This window comes from Fukomys damarensis, unplaced genomic scaffold (assembly GCF_012274545.1).
Source record: "Fukomys damarensis isolate Sample0158 unplaced genomic scaffold, DMR_v1.0_HiC HiC_scaffold_16, whole genome shotgun sequence".
In the NCBI taxonomy this organism is placed as follows: Eukaryota; Metazoa; Chordata; class Mammalia; order Rodentia; family Bathyergidae; genus Fukomys; species Fukomys damarensis.
In genome coordinates this window covers 123,733,093-123,755,748 of record NW_022900928.1, presented here as the reverse complement: position 1 = coordinate 123,755,748, position 22,656 = coordinate 123,733,093, and the positions used below count along the sequence as shown (strand labels likewise).

Sequence of the window (22,656 nt, the reverse complement as noted above, 5' to 3'; positions counted from 1 at the left end):
TATATATTTTTTTTTTTTTTTAATTGAATGATCTTACCTGGAGCTTTTTTCCTTCGCTCTCTTTTCCATCATTTTTGTGATGATTGTGGATTACTCTATGGCCAGAAACTGTCACACAACCAAAACTAAGTGCTTAAAAGCTAATACTATAAGCTGGGCATGGTTGTTGCATGGCTTGTAATCCCAGGACTCTGGGAGGCTGAGGCAGCAGGATCAAAAGCTCACCATCAGCCTGAGAAACTTAATGACTCAGTTAGACCTTGTCTCAAATTTAAGAAGGACTGATGGTGTAGCTCCATGCAATCTCTAGTGTCACACACACACATACACACGCACGCACATGAAAGACGAACACTATAAAATAACTTCCTGAAGTTAGTTACCTTTATTTCCAAAAGATCCTAACTAATATACACATATATAAAGTGTTACATTTCTTTTAAGAAAGATAGCTTCCATGGTACTAGTGTGATGGGAAGAAATGAACATGGTAAACCAATTCAAAAAATGTCAAATGGCTATTCTTGCCCCTAGTGAAAGCTCAGGGACTGTTTGCCTTGGGTGGCCAGTGAGTGTAATAGAAACTAATTAACTTATTTATTTAATCTGCTATTTTCCTTAAAGTTATCATAGAGAGCATGACATGTCTCTTTCAAGTCCTGATTATGAATCGCCAGAAAAAGAAAGGTATTTCCCTTTCTAACTCCAAAACCACTGTGACTTTAATAAAATCAACAGTAATCCTTGAATGACCTTTGACAGTCATCCTTCTTTCAAATTTCCCCATTGTCCCTCAATGAAATTTGCAGTTGGTTTGTTAGAACTTAGAGCCGGTTAACATCCACACAGTGCAGTTGGTTGTTCCATCCCTTAAGTCTCTTTCAATCTCAAATGGTCTCTTCTGGCCAGGGGTGTAGCTCAGTGGTGCCCTGCCTGCCTCTCATGCTCAAGGTCCTGTGTTTGATCCCTGGTACCAGAGGAAAAAAGGAATAAATAGAATGGCCTCCTCCTTCTGTCCTCATCTAGTGACTCGATGAACTCTAGCTGGCTGCTATGCAACCATTAGCTTTATCAACCGGTAACCAAGAAGGCAGAAGCAACAGGCAAGAGTCTTGCCACACCAGCAAAACTTGGTATATGTAGTCCACAACCAATATATACTCTGGTACTGGGAATCAAACACAGGACCTCAAGCTTGCCAGGCAGGCGCTGTGCCTGTGAACTAAATCCCCAGCCCACCATGACTAATAATTTTGACCTGGCATTTAACCAGATCAGACCTCAAGAGCAAAGGGAACAAAATAAAAATCTTGACCTTGACTTGGATCCAGCTCTACCTGTGGTAAGTTAATGGCAGAATCTGGGATCCTGTCACTGATTTGGTGCCATTTCCCTCTGAATACCCACTGTGACTTCCTTCTGCCTCCTATGGCTCTCAGTTTCATATTCAGAGGGCCGATGAATTTGACCTGTGGGAAAAGTCTGTACCTTTAGGAAGGTGCAAACCTTACCAGCTCCATACAGAGTCTCCCTAGGGAGGAGACTACACTGAGTGCAAAGATGTTTACACAATTTCCTTTCCACTTGGTTGTATCTGGTCTTTTTCTCTATTCTTTTCCCACCGAGGAGTGGAAGCTCCCCAACAGACTGGCAGTTAGTACAGTATTAGGGACTTAAATCTTATAGCTTGGGTACATGGCGACACAGAGAATAGTTCTTCACTCACAATGAAAGGAAAGTACCATGGAAAAATGTGACTTCTACTTGAAACACAAGGGCTGATAAAATATGGTGTGCATTTGAATACATTTATTGCAGTAAGAGACACATGGCCATTACTTTCCCTCAGTACTCCTCTTCACTTTGAGCACGTTTATGCCATCATTCTTGCCACGTTCTGCAAGTGCTCTTTCGTGAGTGTCTTTAGTTTCTTTGTCACGGCTGCCTTGATGTCCTCAGTGGATTCAAAATGGCAATGGAAATTTCTGTCAAGTGAAAACATTAGAGTGTGTCCTTATCTGTTTTACTCACCGGATCTGGCACTGAATGACTTCTGGCTCTTTCCTAAAATCAAAATCGCCATGAAAGGAAAACATTTGAATTGATCTAGGTAGGAGACCAAGTCTGCCATGACAATGCAACTAAAGACCCTCAGGAAAGAAGACTTCTACAACTGCCTCGGGGGTATATCTTGACGGGGATTAATGGCAGTGTGTCTTCTACTGCAATACATTTTTTTAAAAAATGTAAATATTCACAGTATATTTTGGTCACCCCTCACATTTTGAAAGTTGTGTGCATTGGTTACCTGGGATGGGTCAGATATTGCACCTTTGGACTAGAATGCTTCCCTGAATCTCTATCCCAGTTCTAGGCAGTACATTAGACTGGGTAACCAGAGGTAAGCTGCCATCTTCCTAAACTTTATATTCTCAATCCTAAGTGTCAGAAGGTTGGACGAGACTTTGTAAGGTCCCATTCCACCACGGGCTCCATGACTTCATCATGGTAATGGCAGCTCCCATTTTCCCATTTTGTCTCTCTCTTCCTTCCAATACTAACCCCTCCCTGCAGGCCCCTGCCTTTGGGTTTATTGGGAGACTCTGTCATGTTAGGGAGCCATGAGTCAGAATGGCCCTGTTCTGAATCTTCAGGAATTACTTCACTGGATGGGTAATTTCCTATCTGCGTCTATGTGCTTTCCCACACATAGCCCTGGCCTACCGTTCCACTTAAGGCCGGTGACTCCAGTGTTTGTGCTAAAATACCTGTTATCATGAGGTTGCTTGGAACTGGCTGGATTAAGAGGACATAGAGCAAGCAAATAAGACAGTACCGAATGGAATAGTTGAAGATCGGCACACATATTCCTGACATTAAAAAGAGGAATGCACTGGGCCTGGAGCCTGTGCCGGGTCCCTGCGAGCTCATTTTCTTGCCAAGGGCATGGTGGCCCAGGGGGAAGTTGGCCAGCCCACTTGGCAACAAGCAAAGCAGCCTGACCTGGCGGACGACGCAGTGCGGATTCCAGCTCAGGGCTCCTCCGTTCAGGCCAAATCTCCGCCCAGTGTCGAAACTCCCCTTTCAGAGTCATAAATCCGAGCAACGTTATTGTTTGCTTTTGCACTGTGTGTAATTCACCACTGCTTTCACTTGCTCTCGTGTTAGCCTATAGGTTAGACACCACTCAGAAAGCTTTCCAGAATGACTCACGTTTGGAGAAAGACTCCTCCACGAGGTGCTCCCACCAGGCAGCCATAAAACCACAACCTCCCTTTGTGTCTTACAAAAGTTCTTCTGCGAAGCAGAACAGATCCGAATTCCCGCTCTGTATTTTCAACGTGTATTGGTTATTAACATGTCTGGTTATCACGCCCTCTCTCCTTTTCTATTTTTGCTCTCTGGCCAGCACAGCCGTGGCCTTTTGAAGCAGCTGGGATATAAATATAAAGCAGGATTGAGGCCCATTAGGAGCAGAGAACAGCTGACGAGGCCGCGCGGAGCTCTCCTCCCGCCTGGGCACGTTGGTTTCGGTCTGATCGCTGAGCGCTTTATGCTGAGCAGGCTTTAATGATTTAAAGGCTGGCATAGGAAGCGGGCTTTCTTGCCCTGCGCCTGTCCATGTCTATTTGTGATCTCTGAGGTAATTAAGGCCAGACTTTTTGTTGGGGCATTATCTTTGGTAGCACTTGAGGTGCCGTATTAGACTATGCGCTCCTTTCTGGATCATTGTTTAAAGGTGCACGTTATAGGATAGCAGGATGTTTAAACACCGTCTGTGCTTCGGGGTGTCTTGGCGGCATCCTTCCCCACTGATGGGTGTGTCAGTTTGAGAGAGTGAGTCCTTGGGTTGGAAAAGGACTTGTCTAAAAGCAAAGCGGGAATTTAGAACGTCATTTTCGATCCCTTCTGCAGACCCTGGCAGGAGTTTTGGTTTTGCTGCTTTGTTTGTTTGTGGAGGGGTCACTTCTCAAAGGTTCATAAGGGAAGACTGCTATTGCTTATGAATGATAGTGCACTTACAACTCACATTATTGACAAGTAACTGGCATTTTTCTGTCGAAAGCTGGGAGTCATGTACAAGTTTTAAGTTAAAAATGCTCCATATAGGGCCGGGGATTTAGCTTAGTGCTACCGCGCCTGCCTCATAAGCTCAAAGTCCTGAGTTCGATTTCCGGTACCAAAGGGGGAAAAAATACTCCATATAAAAGGGGTGATTGAAAAATATGGTGCATGTTTTAAAAAAGTTACTGCGATAAAAGACATACCACTAAAAACGATGGGATGTGTATGTTTGGAGTGAGAGGGAGTACATTGAGGGGGTTAATTTACTGTAATACATTTCTTTCTTTTTCGGTTTTTTGACACAGGGTCTCACTATGTAGTTGAGACAGACCTGGAACTCATTATGTAGCCCAGGTTGGTCTCGAACTCACAGCGATCCCCCTGCCTCAGCCTCCTGAGTGCTGGGATTACTGGTGTGTGCCACCACGCCCAGCTGCTGTAATACATTTCAAAATTTAAACATTCACCTTATTTTTGGCCACCCCACATATACCTAGCTGAGCTCTTCCTGTCACAAACATCTGCGAAGTGCCCACTAGTGGCAGATACTGGGCCAAAGCTGGTTACACAGATGAGATCTCAGCCCTCCAGTCCGGAGCTTTTAGCCCATTTAGTGAATTCTTAATTTTCTGTAGATGAGATATTTGTTTTCCTGGCACCACACATGCTCCCATTTTTCAGCCGTCTCTCAGTTTTCTTGTCTGTAAAATGGGCCTAACAATAATACGTACCTGTGAAGGCTGTGGTCAGGATTAGTCAATAGGGGTCAGTGTTTAAAACAGTGCACAGTGACAGGTACACAGGAAGCTCTCAATAAATACGAGCAAGTCTTCTTATCATGTGTCCAGGAATCGTCTGGATTTGTAGTTTGCTGGGGTTGGTAGGAGCGGTCAGAATCATGTGACATTGCTCCAGAGGTATGCCCATAAAGAAACTTCTCATCAGGCCAGGCTTGGTGGCACATGCCTATAGTTCCAGCACTCCGAGAGACTGAGGCAGGAGGATTTTAAATTTGAGATTTTTAATTTCCCCCGGGCAGTTTAGCCACTTAGCAAGACCCTGTCTCAAGATAACAGATAAAAGTGGGCTGGGGATATACAGCCTCTACTGGCAAACAATCCAGTGTGCAGACTCCACATAGAGTGACAAACACAATCACAGCCATCTTCACCACACAAACAAGAATGCAAGCATCTTTCTCAAAAATGTAAAATAAATTAAGTTTGTAAACTGAGGTATCATAATAGCTCAATGTGAAGACCCTGGGTTCAATCACCCCTACCAAAACAAAAACCAAGAACTCTTCCTATCCCACCTCAGCCAAATTTACTCTTCCTGTAGGAGTTTGTATCTTAGCATTGTTACCACCAGTAACATAAGCCAGTTCTTTATTTCACCATGCTCCCACCTACCACAGGGCCTTTGCACATACTAATCCTTGTCCTGGAATATCCTTCCCATTTCTCCAAGTAAAGCCCTGCTCTTCTTCAAAGACTATAGCTTGGGCTTTCTTGTGCTGAGGTGGCTGTCTGACCTATGCACCACTTGCCCAGTACTTAGTTCAGGTGACGTTTTACATTTTATGGTGTGAGTATTTGATTAATACCTGCCTCTTCCACCACAATATAAGCTCCTGAGACCTAGGGAAGTATCACGTTCTTTTTCCATCATGACAACCTCTGGCATCTAACCTCATCCCAGTACTCCATGTAATGTATTTAACAAACATTTGTTCAAAGGATGCGTTAGAAGGCTGTAGATCATGGATTAGTTGAATTAGTTTGAGTATCATTTATTATTTCATGTTAAAAATGACACATTGTTTATAATAAATGCTAATGATGCAGTCATCCATGAAGGTGTGGAAATGCTCCTACACCCCTGTACTGTCGCCTACTGGAGGTATCCACTGTTATTTACTGTTTTTGGTTTTTTTTGTACCAGGGATCGAACTCAGGTCCTTGAGCTTGCAAGGCAGGTGGCAGAACCACTGAGCTCAATCCCCAGCCCTCAACCACTGTTAGCTAATAAAAGCCTTCCAGATTTCTTCTCCTGAGGTCTGACAGTCATGCACATAAACACATATGCACCGTTATAGTTTAGGCTAAAACGTCCCTCCCCCTAAAATCTCATGGGTATGGAAGGTGACGGACGAGTAGAGTGGATTTGGCCCCTGGGAGCTCCTAGCTAACTGCACTGTCAGGAGATGGGTGGGAACAGCAGGGTCACAGGGTGCACTGTCTGGGAGGGAGGCTCTGCTTCCTGGCTGCCACAGTCCTCACCTGTGCTCTGCCAGGCCCCTCTGCCATCTTGCTTCTGGCTGGGAGCCAGACAACCAAGGGCTGAAACCGTGAGCTGAAATGAACCTCTCCCCCTTTAAGTTGCACTTGTCAGGTGTTTTGTCCCAGTGATGAAAAAGTGCCTAAAGCTTGCAATGTATAATCTCATAGCAAGCAGGACCATAATACTCCGTATTTTTCGTTTGTTTGTTTTGTTTTATTAAACAGTACAGCAGAGCAATTTTACAGGTCAGTAGCTAACAGATCTGACTCATAAGAATGATTATAAAATACTCTGGAAAGGTCTAAAATACAATAAAATGAGTGATCATAAACTTTCTGTCCAGCTTAACAAAGATGTCTTTCAATGCCTGAATGACATTCCCACCATGGCCGAGGTATCCACCACCCTGAATTCAGTCTGTCTCACCCCTGTGCATTTCTTTGTTCTTCGACCCCTCTCAACACAGCACTTGTGAGATTCGTTCAAACTGAACTAGGTCGCACAGGCGCCTTCATTTCCCTTAATGTTGAGCATGTCACCGTGAGAAGGTGGCGGTGCCCAGTAGCCCAAACTCTACCCTTTCTTTTTTGCGGGGAGGGGAGATACCAGGGATCGAACTCGGGACCTTGCACTTGGACACCACTGAGCTAAATCCCCAGCCCCTCCCCTTCCATTTTTGACTGTTTCAACCAATGCAGCTGTAAACACTCTCGCACCTGGCTTCTTTTGTGCGCATGGGAGAGGATTTCTCCAGAGTTAGACCTGGGAGGGCCTGTGTGCAGTACAGGATATGTACTCTCTCTACAGGGGATCGAACTCGGGACATAGTGTTCCGTGGATATAGTGTATTTTAATTTATTTATCTATCCCCTACCCTACTTACTGAATTTTTTTAGAGGAGGGTAAAACCACACGAAATGTAAACTGTCCCGAGCTGAGATGACTGCACCAGAGTCTAAGTGAGAGCCGGAAGGCCCTCCATGGTCTTTGCATTCCTGTGAGATGTTCTCCACTGCTAGCGTAAGGTCAGGCATTCCCGCTGTGACTTCTTCTCTTCCGCGGATGATGAAGCCAAGTGTGAGGAGCTCAGGTCCCTTCTGGATGCCCACAGTGGAGGGAGGTGAAGGGCGGAAGGCCAGAGCATGGGAAAGAAGTCACAGCTGAGACTGCAGCAAAGCCGGCAGGAAACGTCACTCTTTGCTCTTTGCGTGCACCTGTGGGGACCCCAGTGAGAATCAGCTCACAAGCTACTCCTGGGCTGCATTGTTCTGGAAAAGGGGAAACAGATGGCAGTTTAATAAGAACTTGATAGTATTGTTTGGGGTGAGCAGGAGGTGTCCCCTGGGGAGCCGAGAGAGGCATTCAGCTAAGAGCTACAGCAGCTTGGAGAAGGAGCTTCCTTTGGCCACTGCCTCCTTCCTCACCTCTGCCCCATAGGAGCCTAGGGGGATTGGGCTTTCAGTCCTGCTGCGATTCCTGCCGAATCTCTCCTGCGGTGACCCAAGGGTGCATGCGTGTGCGTGTGTGGGTGGCTGGGAGGTGGACTGGCTAAGATAGCGAAGCCCACGTTAGCCAGCGGGGCCCAAAGCACGGGGCACAAAAATGCGGTAGGGCTGGTACATAACCCTATCGTCTTCTCCTTTTGTGTATCCTGCCCTTCAAGAGCTTCCCCTGAGCAGCTACAGCTGCTGCATTTTGTTCCCTTAGGAAAGGTGGAGAAGCCGCAGGTTCTGCATCGCCCAGCTCTGGGTGGCCGTGCAGGGTCAAACGCAGCAACCGGGTCATTTTCCTTTGGGAGCACAGAAAGCCGAGGCTGCGTGACTCTGGGGTCTGCGTGGCGGCAGCTTCACCTTCCGAGTTTTCCTGAGGAGACAGAGTCTCACTAAGCAATGATCTCCACATCCCAAGGTCCTTGTCCGCCCACAGGGTAGGATGCCGTCTTCCTCCTCTGCTCCTCTCTTAGTGCCACTGCAGCGTCGCTTGTCACTTACCCTGAGTGCTCCCAGGGTCCTGTCTTCTCCCTTGTCCTGTGGGCATCCTGTATTCTCTTTGTGGGTGATCATGGCCCGTAACGACCAGGGTTTCCCCAGTCCCTGTCCTCTGGACTGTAAGGGAACCGGCTACAGGACCCCCCCCGCACTCTGGTGTCCCAGATGCGTCCAGTGTCTCACCGCACCCCTCACCCGCACTCCCCGCTGCTCCGTTTCTCCTGTCCTGTGTATCTGGGGGGACAGCCTCAACCAGACTCCTGTAAGGAGCCCCGGGGGCCCCTGTGCACTGGCCGCTGCAGCCATCCTCCTGCGTCCGCAGCTGACAGGCCCATCTCCTGGTTTCCACAGTTGCTGTTGTCGTCCATGGTTCCACAAAGCATTGTTTCCTTTTCCAAGCTGTCTCTCCTGTGGTTCTGTTGACTGAATAGAAGCCAAAGCTGGACCTAGGTGCTACAAGGCCCTGCTGGCTCCTCCTGGGGGTCCACAGCATCTGATTGCCAGTGCTCTGTGTCCTGACTCTGGTGACATCATTTCCGGTGCTCCTCCAAAGGGAAGCACAGTGACAAACTGCTCAGGTTTCGAGCAAAAATAAAGCCCCTGTGAAGCACAGATGTAAAGCTGGCGTCTGTGGTGGGTGAAGGGGGCGACACCCAGCAGGGCAGAGGCTTCGTGTTCTGAGTTTCACACGTTCCTGGAGAGGTGACAGTGGACAGTGTCAGGACACTGCTGGTCCCCTGTCACCCTCCCTGCTGTCCTTGATTTCTTAGCGGTAAACAGATCGATAAAATATTTAAAATTCTGACAGAAATGATAACTCCAAGAGGAAAAAAAGGATGCTTTTGGCATGGGATAAAAGATGAATCCAGAAAAGCAAAACCTTTTCTCCCTACATAAGGTCTTGCATATTTGCCTTGAACAAAATGTTGAGAGGTAATATTTTTGTCTCGTGGGTACAATTTTTCTCTTCAAGATTTTAGGGTTATTTTTATTATTTCTAGAATTTCAAAATCATGGTTTTGCTTACAGTGTTCTGGGACAGTCAGCTCTGTAAATGAAAGAACAAGGGAGAGAAGATGGGTTTGTTGTGAGATGTGAAAAAAAAGTTATTGCCTGCAAATGCCAGTGTGTGATGTGAACTGAGAGTTGGAAAAAAATTGAGAGATCTAATGCTTTAAAAATACTTTAATTTTTTTGAAAAACTTGAAGCAAATGAATTTAATTACTGAGTTGTAATTAAAAAGCAAGCCATGTGTAATAAACTGCATATATTTTTCCAATGAAGGAAGCATAAAAGTATGAAATGCAAATGATTAGAATTGTAGATAAATTTAGAAAGTAAATTTGAATAAAAATGATTCCTTCCCTTTTATAGTAGGTTTTTACCTTAAATTTGGTCCTACTAAAGAAATCTATATAAATGCAATTAGAGTTATTTATAATTTTTATCCAGAATGTTTAATTTCTAAAAAATTTCAATTGCACTGAGTTCCATTGTAGCATTAACACATTGCTTCTTTTCGAAAGAATTATATTTAGAAAAATGTGCCTGTCCACACCCTTTTAAGAGCACAGCTATCGAGATAGAAAATGATTTTCAGATTGATATTTAGAACACATTAGGGGGATTATATTACTTTGCTGTGGCTGCCCATTAGCGGGAGAATTTCTCCTGCCCAGCCCTGTTCCAAGCAGTCATAAGACAGGCAAGATAACATAACAATGTTATGGTCTGAAGATGCATCCATTTTCCTACAAATGACTTGAGAACAACCTTCTTTATGGCAGAGTAGTACCTCATTGTGTATAAATGCCACATTTTCTTTATCCACTCATCTATTGATGGGTTTATAGCCTGCTTCCAAGATTTAGCTAGTATGAGTTGTGCTACCATAAACACCCACAGGAGGAATGTGAACATTGTGTGCTGCAAACAGGTAGTAATGAAAAAATGATAAATATGGTGACACTGTCCAAAACTATACAAGTTGAAAACAAATCTTTGACGTCAGACCATTCATTCTTCCCAAAAAGCCCTGATGGATCTTCCCTAAAAGCTAATGTGAGTGGGTCTCATTGGAAATTGAAGCCTTCCCTGAGGCTGGAGGAAATGCTCCTGCCAAACTGCAACTTTCTAATATAATTTCAGTCACAATGCAGCTGCGCCTGGATCTGCAAGGAGCACAGATGAGTTTGAAAAAGATATTCTTTAGATAATCACATTTGCCGTCTGGTCCCTTTCCTACATTCTCAAACTCTTACAAAAACCCCATCTGTTACCCTGATTTCCTCTGTTGGAATTGCCTGCTGTCCCCCTGGATGATGTACTCTGACCTGAATGAACTCTTATCTCCCTTCATATCCTCGCCTTGGTGAATTCTGTTCTCCCTGTCACTGGTCTGCCACATGTGTCATCTTGCACGGCAGACATTCTTACTGAAGATCATTCAATATAAGTCTTAGCTACACAGGCTCTGGCAAAAATGTGTCACCTTGAATGTGCTGTGGCATCATCCTTTCCTTATCAATAAGAAAGAAATCTAGGTTGGGATTTCCAGACCCCAGGCAGCCAGTGCAGCCTGTGGGCCTCTTAGTTTCTGGGTTCAAATCTTCCCTCAGCTACTTCCTGGCTGTGAGATTTGGGAAAGGTTACTTAGCTTTTCTAGGACTGTTTCTTCATTGGCAATTGAGGACGATTTATCCTTCTTAGTTTTGTTGGATGATTAATCAATTTATAAAAAAGTTTTAAGGTAGTTAAAAAAGTTTTAGGGTAGTGCATAGTAGATCCCCAAAGATATAAGAAGTTGACACTAGAGAGCTCATTCTTTCTAAAGCATTCATAGGAATCAAAGGTGATTTACTTTCTCAATACCTTTTGGTTTATTTTTATATTTTATGTTTATTTTTTGTTTGTAGTACTGTACATAATGATCCCATTCATCAATACAAGAACATAATATATCTTCTTTTTTCATTCCTTTCCACTCCCGATGCCTTCTTTAGTACATTCAGACTCTGCAATAGAGCAAATCATTTTTCAGTAAAGTCAAAATTATTTGGATCTAATATCTTCTCTTCATGTCCTAGCACAAAATATTGAAAACCAAAATAAACCAAAAGAAAAAAAAAAAGACAAAAAGAAGTGGGTGGAAACCTGGCGAGGAGACAAGTTTTGAGGATTGTTTTACCCGAGTCATTGTGCTCTGGTGGCCTGGCAGGCTGCTGTAAACACCGGGAGAGGGGAGCAGGAAATCAGAGCCCAGGACCCATGGCTATCGGCCTAACAGCCGCCCTTTCTTCTGGTCACTTCCCTTCCTGAGTGTCTGTAGGAACCACCCACTTGGGTGGTTCTCAGGACTGTAGGTTTTTAGGTCAAACAGAAACCCTGGGGGAGTGCCTGAAAAAGCCAGACAAGCAGTGACAGTCTGCGCAGGCTGGGTGACTCGGAGCCACTGCTGTCTGCAGAACCGAAGCTCGGGAGACGGTCTCTCCTCCATCATCTCCGGCAGCCAGGAGCACAGTGACCCCCGCAGCTGACGGTCTTCTGGAGGGCAGCAGGCTCCCCAAGCGGTTTCACCGTGGAGGAGATGCAGGAGCCTCTGCCCATGACTGTCCACCTCCTCGCTGACTCTGGCCACGGCCCGCCCCTCCAGCAGGCTCTGGACCGGCTCCTGGATTACATCTGCCCAAAGGTGCGCCTCTTCCTGGTGTCCGAGCGGGTTAGACCAGTGAAATATTATGAAAAGTGCCACCCTCGGCGTTCCCGGTTCCCAGGTATGTCTGTTTTGCTCTTCCTGCATGAAAGCCTCGGAGAGGAGCGGCTGTTCCGTGCCCTGCAGTCCCTGCGGCAGCCTCCCTGGCAGTGTTACCCTCTCCAGGACACCCAGGGGAGACTGTGTCCTTACCTCCTTGCCAGCCAGGAGTTCTACAGCTTGGACAGCCAGATGCCTGTGTGGGGCGTGAAGCAGGTGCACTGTGGCCCTGAGCTCCTCAGGGTGACGCTGTACTGCAGCTTTGACAACTACGAGGACACCATCAGGCTGTACGAGATGATCCTGCAGAGGGAAGCCACTCTGCAGAAGAGCAACTTTTGTTTCTTTGTGCTCTATGCCACCAAGAGCTTCTCCCTGCAGCTCTCCCTGAAGCAGCTGCCCCTGGGGGTGGCAGTGGACCCCAAAGAGTCTTCTGTGCTCCAGTTCAGGGTTCAAGAGATTGGCCAGCTGGTGGCTCTTCTACCCAATCCCTGTGTCCCCATCAGCAGCAGCCGGTGGCAGACCCAGGACTATGACGGCAACACGATTCTGCTGCAGGTATTTCTCCTTTCCTTTTATGGTCTTGTTCATGCACATGGAATTGGGTGATCTTATGTCTTAGGGATGAGTCAGTCTCGTGGTTCTCAACCTTGCTTGTACGTTAGGACCTGGGGAGCTTTCTGAGATTTCCATGCCATGGCTGACCCAAGTAGTTAGACCACACTCCCTGGAGGCACCAGAGATTTTTTTTTTTTTAATTCCTTGGATGATTTTGCTATTTAGCATGGTCGTGAGTCTAGTAAAATCTCCTCATGGGACACACCAGGACGTTCAGATTCAGTGACCTAGAAGCTGCCAGGAAGTTTGTAGCAGAATCAGACCGTGTTCCCGCCCTCAGTGGCCCTGACCATCTTGAGTCAACTGTGTGCACAAACTCTGTCCACTTTTCAGGTCCAGGAACATGATAAGCCTTTTCTTCCTGACTAAAGGAGTTCAACTCATGGTTGTGTTTATGGTGTTGAATTTGCAGGACTGTAGCTCAGGTTCTTCATAAGCTCAATGAAGGCAATGGCATTTTCTACAGTAAAAGCTGGTAGCTCCACAGAATGACCCCATGTTCATAAAGTCCATCATTAAGATAAAACCCAGAACTCAGTTTTAACTGTTACTGTGCACAGTATGCCTTAAATTAAGGGTTTTTTTTTGGTGGATACTTTTATTTAGTCCCTGTAGCAATCTAAAAGGCATCATTTGCTGATGAGAAAAGTGAGGTGTGAGAGGGTCCAGTTATGCCCAAAATACAGCTAGGAAGTGTCTGTTACCTTCAAAGTCCATGCAGCTAGGTAACCCTTGCAGCAGAGTTTTCCACGGATGTGTATGTGCATGTAAATGTGCAGGCAGAGGGGTGTCCCTGATGCCCACAGCAGAACATTCTATGGTTTCTGTCTTTGAGGAATGCGCAGAAACCCCTCCAAGGCCTGCTGGGCAAAGTAATAAGAGGCTACAGTATGAGTTTTTGTTCCCTAGTACATCTTGTTGTCAATGCTTTGACTTCTAAGTGAATAAAACATGGGTCACACTGATTCCATGGTAAATAATTTCTAAATTATTTACTTTCTTGGTCCCAAAGGTGGATAGGCCCTCTTTCTTAGGTTGCCTATCATACAACTGCCTACTTTCCGAGGAATCTACAGTTTCTCTTGCAGCCTTACATTCATCAGCAGAATTTAAACACAACCACAAGCATGTGTATGCAGTGGGTGTGGGGGTGGGGGCACGTTCTGACGCATTCCTGTTTTAAAGGCTAACTGATGTTTTCTCCCTCGGAACCACAGCTTATACAATTACTGTAGTTATTTCGGAAAGTTGAGTCAAATCTGGGGAGAGTGCAAGGGTTCTTCGGATAAAGCAAAAACCATGAGGAATATCAAAATAGCCCCGTTTCCCTTGGGGTTGTTTTGGGAGCTGGTCATGTTTTAGATGGGCTCACATTTTCGTAGTTCCCTTGGAGACACACCAGCTCTTTCTTGATCCCCTGGCAAACTCTCTAAACTTTATGCATTCTGCCCCCGCCTCCAAAACAGTAACTAGTTTTGGTCTCCTTTCTGAGATTCTACCTAGTGTGTGACTCTAAGCTCTTACAAACAAAACCAAGGGTTTCTTTTGGGAAAATTCTGCTTTTCACAAAAATGCTGAGGAAAGTGAACGAAGACAGAACCTGGTAGTGGTTTATAGACAGCTATTTAAGTCTCGGAGGGCGGTGCATTTTTCAGGGTAAAAAGCCCAGCCCAGACTTCCTTGGGGTAGGGGTGGCAGTTGTTTTGGCTTTTGTAACTGTTATGATTTGTATCTCAATGTCCCCCCAAAGCCTCATGCTCTCATAGGTAGGGCTTTGGGAGGTGAATGGAGCGAGCATGAATGATACTCATCAGTGTATTGGTCTGTGGATGAGTTTACAGCTAATTGTGATGTTGGGAGGTGAAGGCTGGTCACTGGGGGTGCGGCCTGGAAGGGTCTACTCCCTCCCTCCTCCCTTGATCTCTCTTAGCTTCCTGGCTACCTGATTGTGGGTGGTTCCACTCTGCCATGCCACCCTCCTGCCTTGGGACCCAGCTGATTCTGGCCTGGAATCTCTGTACAAACTGCAAGCCAAAGATGTAGGTGTCGGTTATTGTGTCTCAGCAATGAGAAAATAACTAAGACAGTGAGTCCAGGCCTTAAACAGGTTGTCAGAACCCAGCCCTGCCCTCCGCCACCTTTGTCTTGTCTGTGTCCTCAGACCGGCTTCCCCTCTGTGATGGCCAGGGGGCCAGCAGTGTGTCTGAAGGGCACATCCTTCCTGTGGGCTCTGAGCTCCTCCCCCAGCCAGGACCACAGCATTTCTGGTTCCAGTGCAGTGGGACTGGCTTGGATCTGGTTGTCTCATCTACGTTAGTAATTGTGCTCAGGAGAAAGGGATTGAGAGTAACCCTGGGGGAAGGCTCTGCCCTCTGCTTGGATTGAGTATGTGGAATCTGACTGACCTGTGTTACCCTCAGGAAGGGTGAGGGACATAGCAAGAGCAGAGGGGAGGAGACAGATGCTGATGGCCCCAAATGAGAAAATATTTATCTGGTGGAAAATCATAAGCACAGATTAAGATGCATTCCTGCCCCAAGACCAGGATGGAAGCATGTGTGCCTAGGGGTCTGGGTTTGGGGTACAAGACCCCAGGGGTCATGGGAAAGTGTTCGTGGGCAGGGATCTGCCCTGCATGACCTGTGTGGCACAGAAGGAATTAGTTGCTTGTAGAGGGAGAAAGGTTTCCTGACAAAAGAAACAGTGGGAGCACCTGCCGGAGGTTCCATGTGACTGGAGAAAGGGGGAAGGGCAGGGCAGACAGAGTGGGTAGTTGGACAGACAAGATCCTCAGGAATACAGTGTGTCATAGAACTCGAGCACCAAGAGGGCAGGGGTCTTTTCTAGCTTGTTCCAGCAAAGATCGCACCTACACTAGGGTCTCACACATGGCAGACAAGTACATACATGCATACATACATACATACATTTGTTTATTTGAGGTTCTGTAGATATAACACAGGGCTCCTTTAATTTGAGGGACTGTCTCATTAAACAGCCCAAGCTGTCCTTCAGCCTCCTCCACAGTGGCTAGTATGAATCCTTGAAAAGAACTTCTATTCTAATGTTAGTGTCATGTGGGGTCACTGGTGAGGCCTGTGAATGGTGCTGATGGGTATAATTTATCTTGTGGGAATCAGTCAAGGGTTGTGCATGGAGGTGCTATGGGGAGGAGAAGCTGCAGGAGACCATGAAAATGCAGGGCAAGCATCCTCGGCACGTGTCAGAAGGCCTCTCGCACATGGTCCACATGATCACTTGTCACTGTAGGCTGTATGATGCTTCTCAGAATGTCAGAAGCGTGCATTTGAGAGTGGAATTAGGGTATTGAGTACATGCACAGTCTCTCAGCAGTCTCTGCTGCTGGTGGGAGTGAGAGTGTCAGTACGCTGAGGATAGATAGGATGGTGATGCTCCTCTTAATGTCCTGCAACTAAAATCTACACTCAATTTAGCAAGTTATTTTCTCAAATCAACCACACACAGCAACTCCACTCCTGCTGCTGGTTCACTGTATTCTGTAGCTGGGTCCTGTGGTGGAGAGTTGCATTCTTTGTACTTTTCATAGATTTCCACCCAATTTGCTATACTTAGGGTACTCTTCCTTGCTTACCTGCTGTCATCTGTCTCTTGGGCCCCTCTCTTTTGGTAGATTCCATGGCTTTCTTGTTGGGCTTCTTGCAGACTCAAAATTCCAGGTCATTGATGGTCTTATTCTGCTTGGGGTTCAGTGCAAAATGATAAATTACAAGGGTAAGACATCCTTGGAAGCTATACAAAATGTTCCAGCAATTGTGATCGTGCAAAGATGAGGCAGCCAGGCCTTTGCATTAGGGTCTTAAGTTTCTTCCAAAGGCCATGAGTTAAAGGCTTGGTCCTCAGCTTGGCACAATGGGATATTGGGGAGCCTCTGGGGGGTGGAGTCCAGTGGGAGGTCCTCAGGTCACCAGGGAGAGCCCCTGAAGAGGATGGTGGGACCTGGGCCCCTTTATCTTCCTTGGAGGAGGTTTACATGAGGCATGCAATTGGATCAGAGTCTTGAAGGTAGATGATTGAAGAGGAAATTGAAGATATCCTTGGATAAGGTACAACTGCAAGGAAATATGGATGCAGGCATACATACAATGGGCTATTATCCCATCATAAAAGGTGATGGAATTCTGATAACTGCTATAACATGGGTAACTTTGAAAACACTATGCCAAGTGAAACAAGCCAGACACAAAAAGACAAATATTGCATGACTGTACTTACATGAAGTGCCTGGAACAGACAAGTGCATAGAGACAGAAAGTAGAACATTGTGACAAAGGGCTAGGAAGAGAGAGAATGGTGAGGTTGGTTTAATGGGTATAAAGGTTGTATTTGGAGTGGTAATAAATTCTGAAAATGGATAATGGTAATGGTTGCATGACATTCATTACAAATGAAACTCAATGCCTCTGAAATGTACAATTTAAAAATGTCCAAGATTTAAAATTAAATATTTTATGTATTTTGCCAAACTTTTAAAAAAGCAAGAATGTTTTCGTCCGCTGTTTGGTCTGTGGTGTTCAGTTCAGGAGCTCAGACTGGGAGGGTAAGGCATGGAATCACCAGGCAGACTCTGGGAAGGTTTCTGGAACACTTCCGCTTTATTTAGGAAATGCACAGACTTATACAGCTTACATGTAGACAACCATGGGGGAGGAGCATGGGAGGAGCATTTATTTTATTGGCTAGACATATAGTGGGGTGATTTTTCTTGGGCAAGGTGAAGGAGTCACATACTAGGGGTGGAGGTGTAGCCTGTTAGACCCAGTGTCTATGCACTTAGGCGAGCCTACTCAGCCTTAGCATGGTCTCCAAGCTTGCTCAGGAGGCAGGAGTGTGGCACACCTGGCCCACACAGGCTTGAACTGTTCCCATAGTTCCCCTTTTGTCTTTGACTACAGAGCTTCATCCAAGAAGACCACCTTTTTATGAATCTTTCTATTTCTCCTTTGAGCCAGGTGCCAGATTTTTTAAAAGACGAACAATAACAAAATAATTCCCAAAATGGTTAACACATAGGGTGAGGAAAGAATCAGACCTTTTGCCCAAGTACTTAACTGTGCCCATCGGGTTGAAATACCATCCTACAAGGTTTTTAAAATATCTCTCACCGACTATCGCAGGGTGAAAGAGATGTTGTGGTCGGCTGTAGCAGTGAAAACTTGATTGTGAAGGGTCACAGCAGTGACAGCACTGTGCAGCAGTGGCAGTGGTGGATAGCACAGTGACAACAGACACTATAATGGCAGCGATAGCTGAAATGTTTAAATCACACTTGAAATGGGGATGAAGCATCAAATCAAGGAGGGGATCAAAACCCTCCACTCTCCTGTTAAATTAACTGGGATCCAAATTGGAGGGGGATTCCTGCCAATATAAACATACCAGGTTGAGTTATTGGGAAAGAAAGAAGGATTGATGTACTGGGTGATGGACACTTGACTGCCCATCCTAAGGGTTGAATTGGTAAGAATAAAGAAGAAAGGGGAAGGAAGGCATGTTGTAAAAGGAAATAGGGTAAAAACAGCCCTGAACCACGCAAATCACATCTCTGAAATAATAGTCAATCCTGTGTAGAAAAGTTATTAGTGAAGCACACTGAATTTAGGGAAATGGTGGAGTTCCAGGAGGTAGAAATTACAGGTTGTGAAAAGCTTCCAAAGGAAAAGACAGGGTAGATATTGGGTTAGGGACGAGAGGCCATACTTGCGTGTTTGAAGTAGCTTGTTCTGAATTGGCAGTGAGTACTGCGCACAGGAGAACAACCATCATTGGGCCTGAAATGAGTTTGGGAGTTCCAGGCGGCACCATACTCATCGCTTAAGTACAAAGGGCTTTGAGGTCCGTAGTCTTGAACGGCCTGATGGAAGTCGTTCCAAACTTTGGGGGAGTGAGAAACCCAAGGTGCTGTCTCAGGGCCACCCAACGTGACGGGATAGGCCTGAAGAGGCTGATATTTTTTCTTTGATCCCTTTATCATATTTTGGAAAAGGGCGTCATTTATAGGAGACTCCTCGTCACTAGAGGTTGAGGGCTCCTTGAGGAATCATGAGATCAGTTAGATGACAGCACACGTCATGGAGGCTGCCATCTTGGACCGGAAAAGGCAGTTCCTCAGGGTGATGTTGTTTCCGGTGACTCGGGGGTTTTAACAGAGGCAGGTCAGTGGCAGGAAGTGGGGTGTTAGAGGGTGGGGCTGACGCTTCAGGGTAAGAAGAAGGAGGAAGAGAAAGTCTGCCTGTGCCATCTTTTTCCGGAAGCTCCTGTTAGCCATTTTTGGGGCCGTTTTGAGGCCCTTTTTCTGTTGGCATTTGGGCAGGAAACACCTTAGATACCTTTACAGCCTGAGGGTCGAGACATTGAATAATCGCTGAGGCCATGGGGAAAAAATCCAACGGAAGGCAGATTTCCCCTCACCTTTTGGTGTGCTGCGAATTTTGTATCCCACTCTCCCAGATTTCAGCGTCTACTACATCTGCACTCTCCATCCGAGGAAATGATTTAAGGACAGTCTCCCAGAAGACAATAAGGCGTTTTTTGGAGACCTTTATGTCTCCAGTTTTTAATGACGTTTTTACTAAGGCAGCCAGCACCGGCCGCTCTTGACTTAAGATATTACTCATGGTAGAGATCCTTACCCGCGACTTCAATATTTACCCAGTATACAGGAGCCCCACATTGTGGCACCAGCTGTGGTGTCTGCTGTTTGGTCTGCGGAGTTCGGTTTGGGAGCTTGGACTGGGAGCGTAAGGGGCAGATTCCGGGGAGATTTCTGGAACATTTCTGCTTTATTTAGGAAATTCACAGGTTTATATAGTTTTACGTGTGGACAACCATGGGGGAGGAGCATGGGAGGAGCATTTAATTACATGGCACTTTCTTATAGGTTATGCAGATCCATACATTAGTGGAGAACATTGGGTGGTATCTTATTGGCTAGACATATGGTGGGGTGATTTTTTTGGGCCAGTTGAAGGAGTCACGGACTAGGGGCAGAGGTGAAGCCTCTTGGACCCAGCATCTATGCATGTAGGCAAGCTTGCTCAATCTTAGCATGGTCTCCGAGCTTGCTCAGGAGATAGGAGTGTGGCACACCTGGCCCAGCCAGGCTTGAACTTTTCCCACAAGAAGGCTTCCTGAAAATTTTAAGGGGTGAAAATAGTGAACTTTTGTTATGTATATTTTACCACCACATAAAAAGAATTAATTTTTTCAAAAAAGAAATATAGATGGAGTGCAGATGACCAAGATAAGATTAAAGAAAGCCACTTACTCAGTTTTGAGAAGCAACAGATGTGATCATAGCTGAACTATGTAATTTAGAGGAGTAACTATACCTATCAGATAGGATAGATTGGGTGGGGGGGCAGACCGCACTTCAAATGTGACTTCAGTTGTCCAGTTGAGAGTCACAGAATTCTTGAAATAGGAAACTCACAATGACAATGTGGAGATAAAATTAAAATGCATTTCAGGGGTGGGCTTGATAGGAACTGGCACCTTTTAGACATAAAAGGTGAAGAAGAAGGAGATGCCAGTGAGTTTGGACATGCTGTATTGTGTTTGAGAACATTGCTCATTATCTTAGTCACCTTTGTCATCACTGAGACATAATACGTGACACCTGTACCTTACAGGAGGAGAGGTTCATTAGGACTCACAATTTTAGTTCATAGTTGGCTGGCTCCAAGGCAAGAAGGGCCCAGTGGAAGGGCCTGGTGGAGAAAAGTTGCTCACTTCATGGCAGCCCAGAAGAGGAGATGAAGGGAAAGGGAGAGCAATATATCCTTCTGGATCATGTCCCCAGAGACCCTCTTCTTCCAGTCAGGCCACACCTCACCACACCAAGCCAGCTGTAGTGGCCTCCATAATCCAGTCACCTTCCACAAGCTTTGCCTATGCATTCATGAGCTCTTGGAGGACATCTAGATATAAACCATAACACTGGTCATTCAGATGGAGACATTTCATATCAGATGGCTACTGAGGGCTCCAGGTGGTGGTTGAAACCCTGGGAAGGAGTGATATTAGCAAGAAGGAGAGTGTAGGAGTGAGAAGAGATGAAACATGGCCCCGGAAATGTCCATATATCAAGAGAGGAGAGGGAAAAAGAACCAGTACAAAAAAAGTAAGAAAGAACACCAGATTGTAGAAGATCATGGTGTCACAGGGTCCACTATCTCTGTTGATGGCATGTGGTCCCTAACATGTGGCTTCTCAGCTGTGCTAGAACAAGTCCCTCAGTTCCTCCATACTGGCCTTGTCAGCAGGCCAGTGGGCACTGGCTGTGTTGTCATGGTTCCTTGAGGAGTCGCCACCTGCTACAGGTCCTGTGTCCTCCACTGGCAACTTCTGCCCCTTGTGCATCCCCTCTGGGCTTATGCGAAAATTCATATAATATCATGGATGCCAGGTTGTAATTTTTAACAAGCTCTTCCTGCAGATCAGAAGATAGGAATGGAAAAAAAAATCCAAAGAATTCCATACAAGAACAGCTGTTTACAAATCTCTAGCTGTCCATATACTCAGCTCCACAGCTCAGGGCCTTTATGGGTCTCTTCCAGGTCTTCTCCACATGCATTGACAGGCAGGGATCCAGGCCAAACTCAGAGCGGAAGGAGATGGTTCCTTCTCACCCTTTCTAAGGCCACTTTCTAGATCTTTGACCAAGAAGACCTCTTCCCAGATTGACTGGAATGGAGAGTTCACACCCAACTCACCTCACCTCCCACCATTAGGGATGGTCTTCTTTTCTGGGGACCTGGGTGGGACAGATCAATTATATTAACACATGAGCCCAGCATTGGTGCATTCTGGGGTTTCTGGTCTCTACAGCAATTGGTGCTTGTCAGCCATCCATTCTGAGGGATTTTCTCACCTTTTCTTTCACATCTGGACACCCCTCCTGGAGCCCTTGGGCCACCTCACTGATGTGCTGCAGTCAGCATGAATGGAATCCACACACATCCCCAAGATGTAGCCACATGGGAGTGAATCAGGTGAAAGGAAATATTCTTTTTCACATGTACATTCTACTTTCCCCTCTCCAATCAAGACCCATCCCTGCACTTACTGCTGTCTTCTAGAACTTTGGCAAAAATATTCTGTACCTGAAGCACTGTTCAATATGGCAGCTGGTGGCCACAGATGGCTATGGATTACTGCAAATATGGCCAGTGAGGCTGAAGAACAAAACCACTAATTTTATTTAGTTTTAACAATTTGAATCTCCCCCTAAAATCAGAAACAAGACAAGGATGTCTACTTTCATCTCTTCTATTCAACAGAGTATGTGAAACATTAACCAGAGCAAGTAGGCAAGAGAAAGAAATAAAAGAGATACATATAGGAAAGGAAAAATTAAAATTATAATTTTTTGCAGATAACATGACACTCTACATTGAAGACCCAAGGAACTCCACCAAGAAGCTCATAGGATTAATAACAAACTTCAGCAACGTAGCAGGACACAAGATCAGCACACAAAGATCAAGGGCATTTGTATATACCAACAAGAAATGGGAAGAATTAAATTATGATAATGATACCATTCATAGGAACTTCAAGAAGAAAGAAATACCTAGGAATTAACCTAACCAAAGAAATGAAAGATGTCTACAAAGAAAATTATAGCACTCTTCTGTTTTTTTTTCTTTTTATTGAGTTTATTGGTACAATCTAGGTATACAGTACAATTACATTCATCATTGGGATTCTGTACCTTTACATAATAGGTCTTGATTCTCATTTTTCCCCTTGTCCCTGCCCTCCCTTCACCCCTCCTCCCTTCCCCATTTACAAACACTTTATTTCCATTTTTTCAGTTTCTCATATTTTTTTCCTCTCCCTTATTACCTTTCTCCCACTCTTCCCACTTTCCCTACACCTTTAGCCCTTTACTTCCTATTTCACATTAT

At 45.5% G+C, this 22,656-nt stretch overlaps 1 protein-coding gene across 1 annotated transcript in view; it reads left to right on the top strand.

Moving 5' to 3' along the window:
* Positions 1–11,860: 11,860 nt before the first annotated feature.
* Fam124b (family with sequence similarity 124 member B) overlaps positions 11,861–22,656 on the top strand; it is a gene marked incomplete at its 5' end in the record, with an annotated part of 20,703 nt that continues 9,907 nt past the window's right edge. The window contains one exon of the mRNA XM_010611787.3: positions 11,861–12,646. Within this exon, the coding sequence (XP_010610089.2) occupies positions 11,861–12,646 (786 nt within the window). The remainder of the gene's footprint in view (positions 12,647–22,656) is intronic.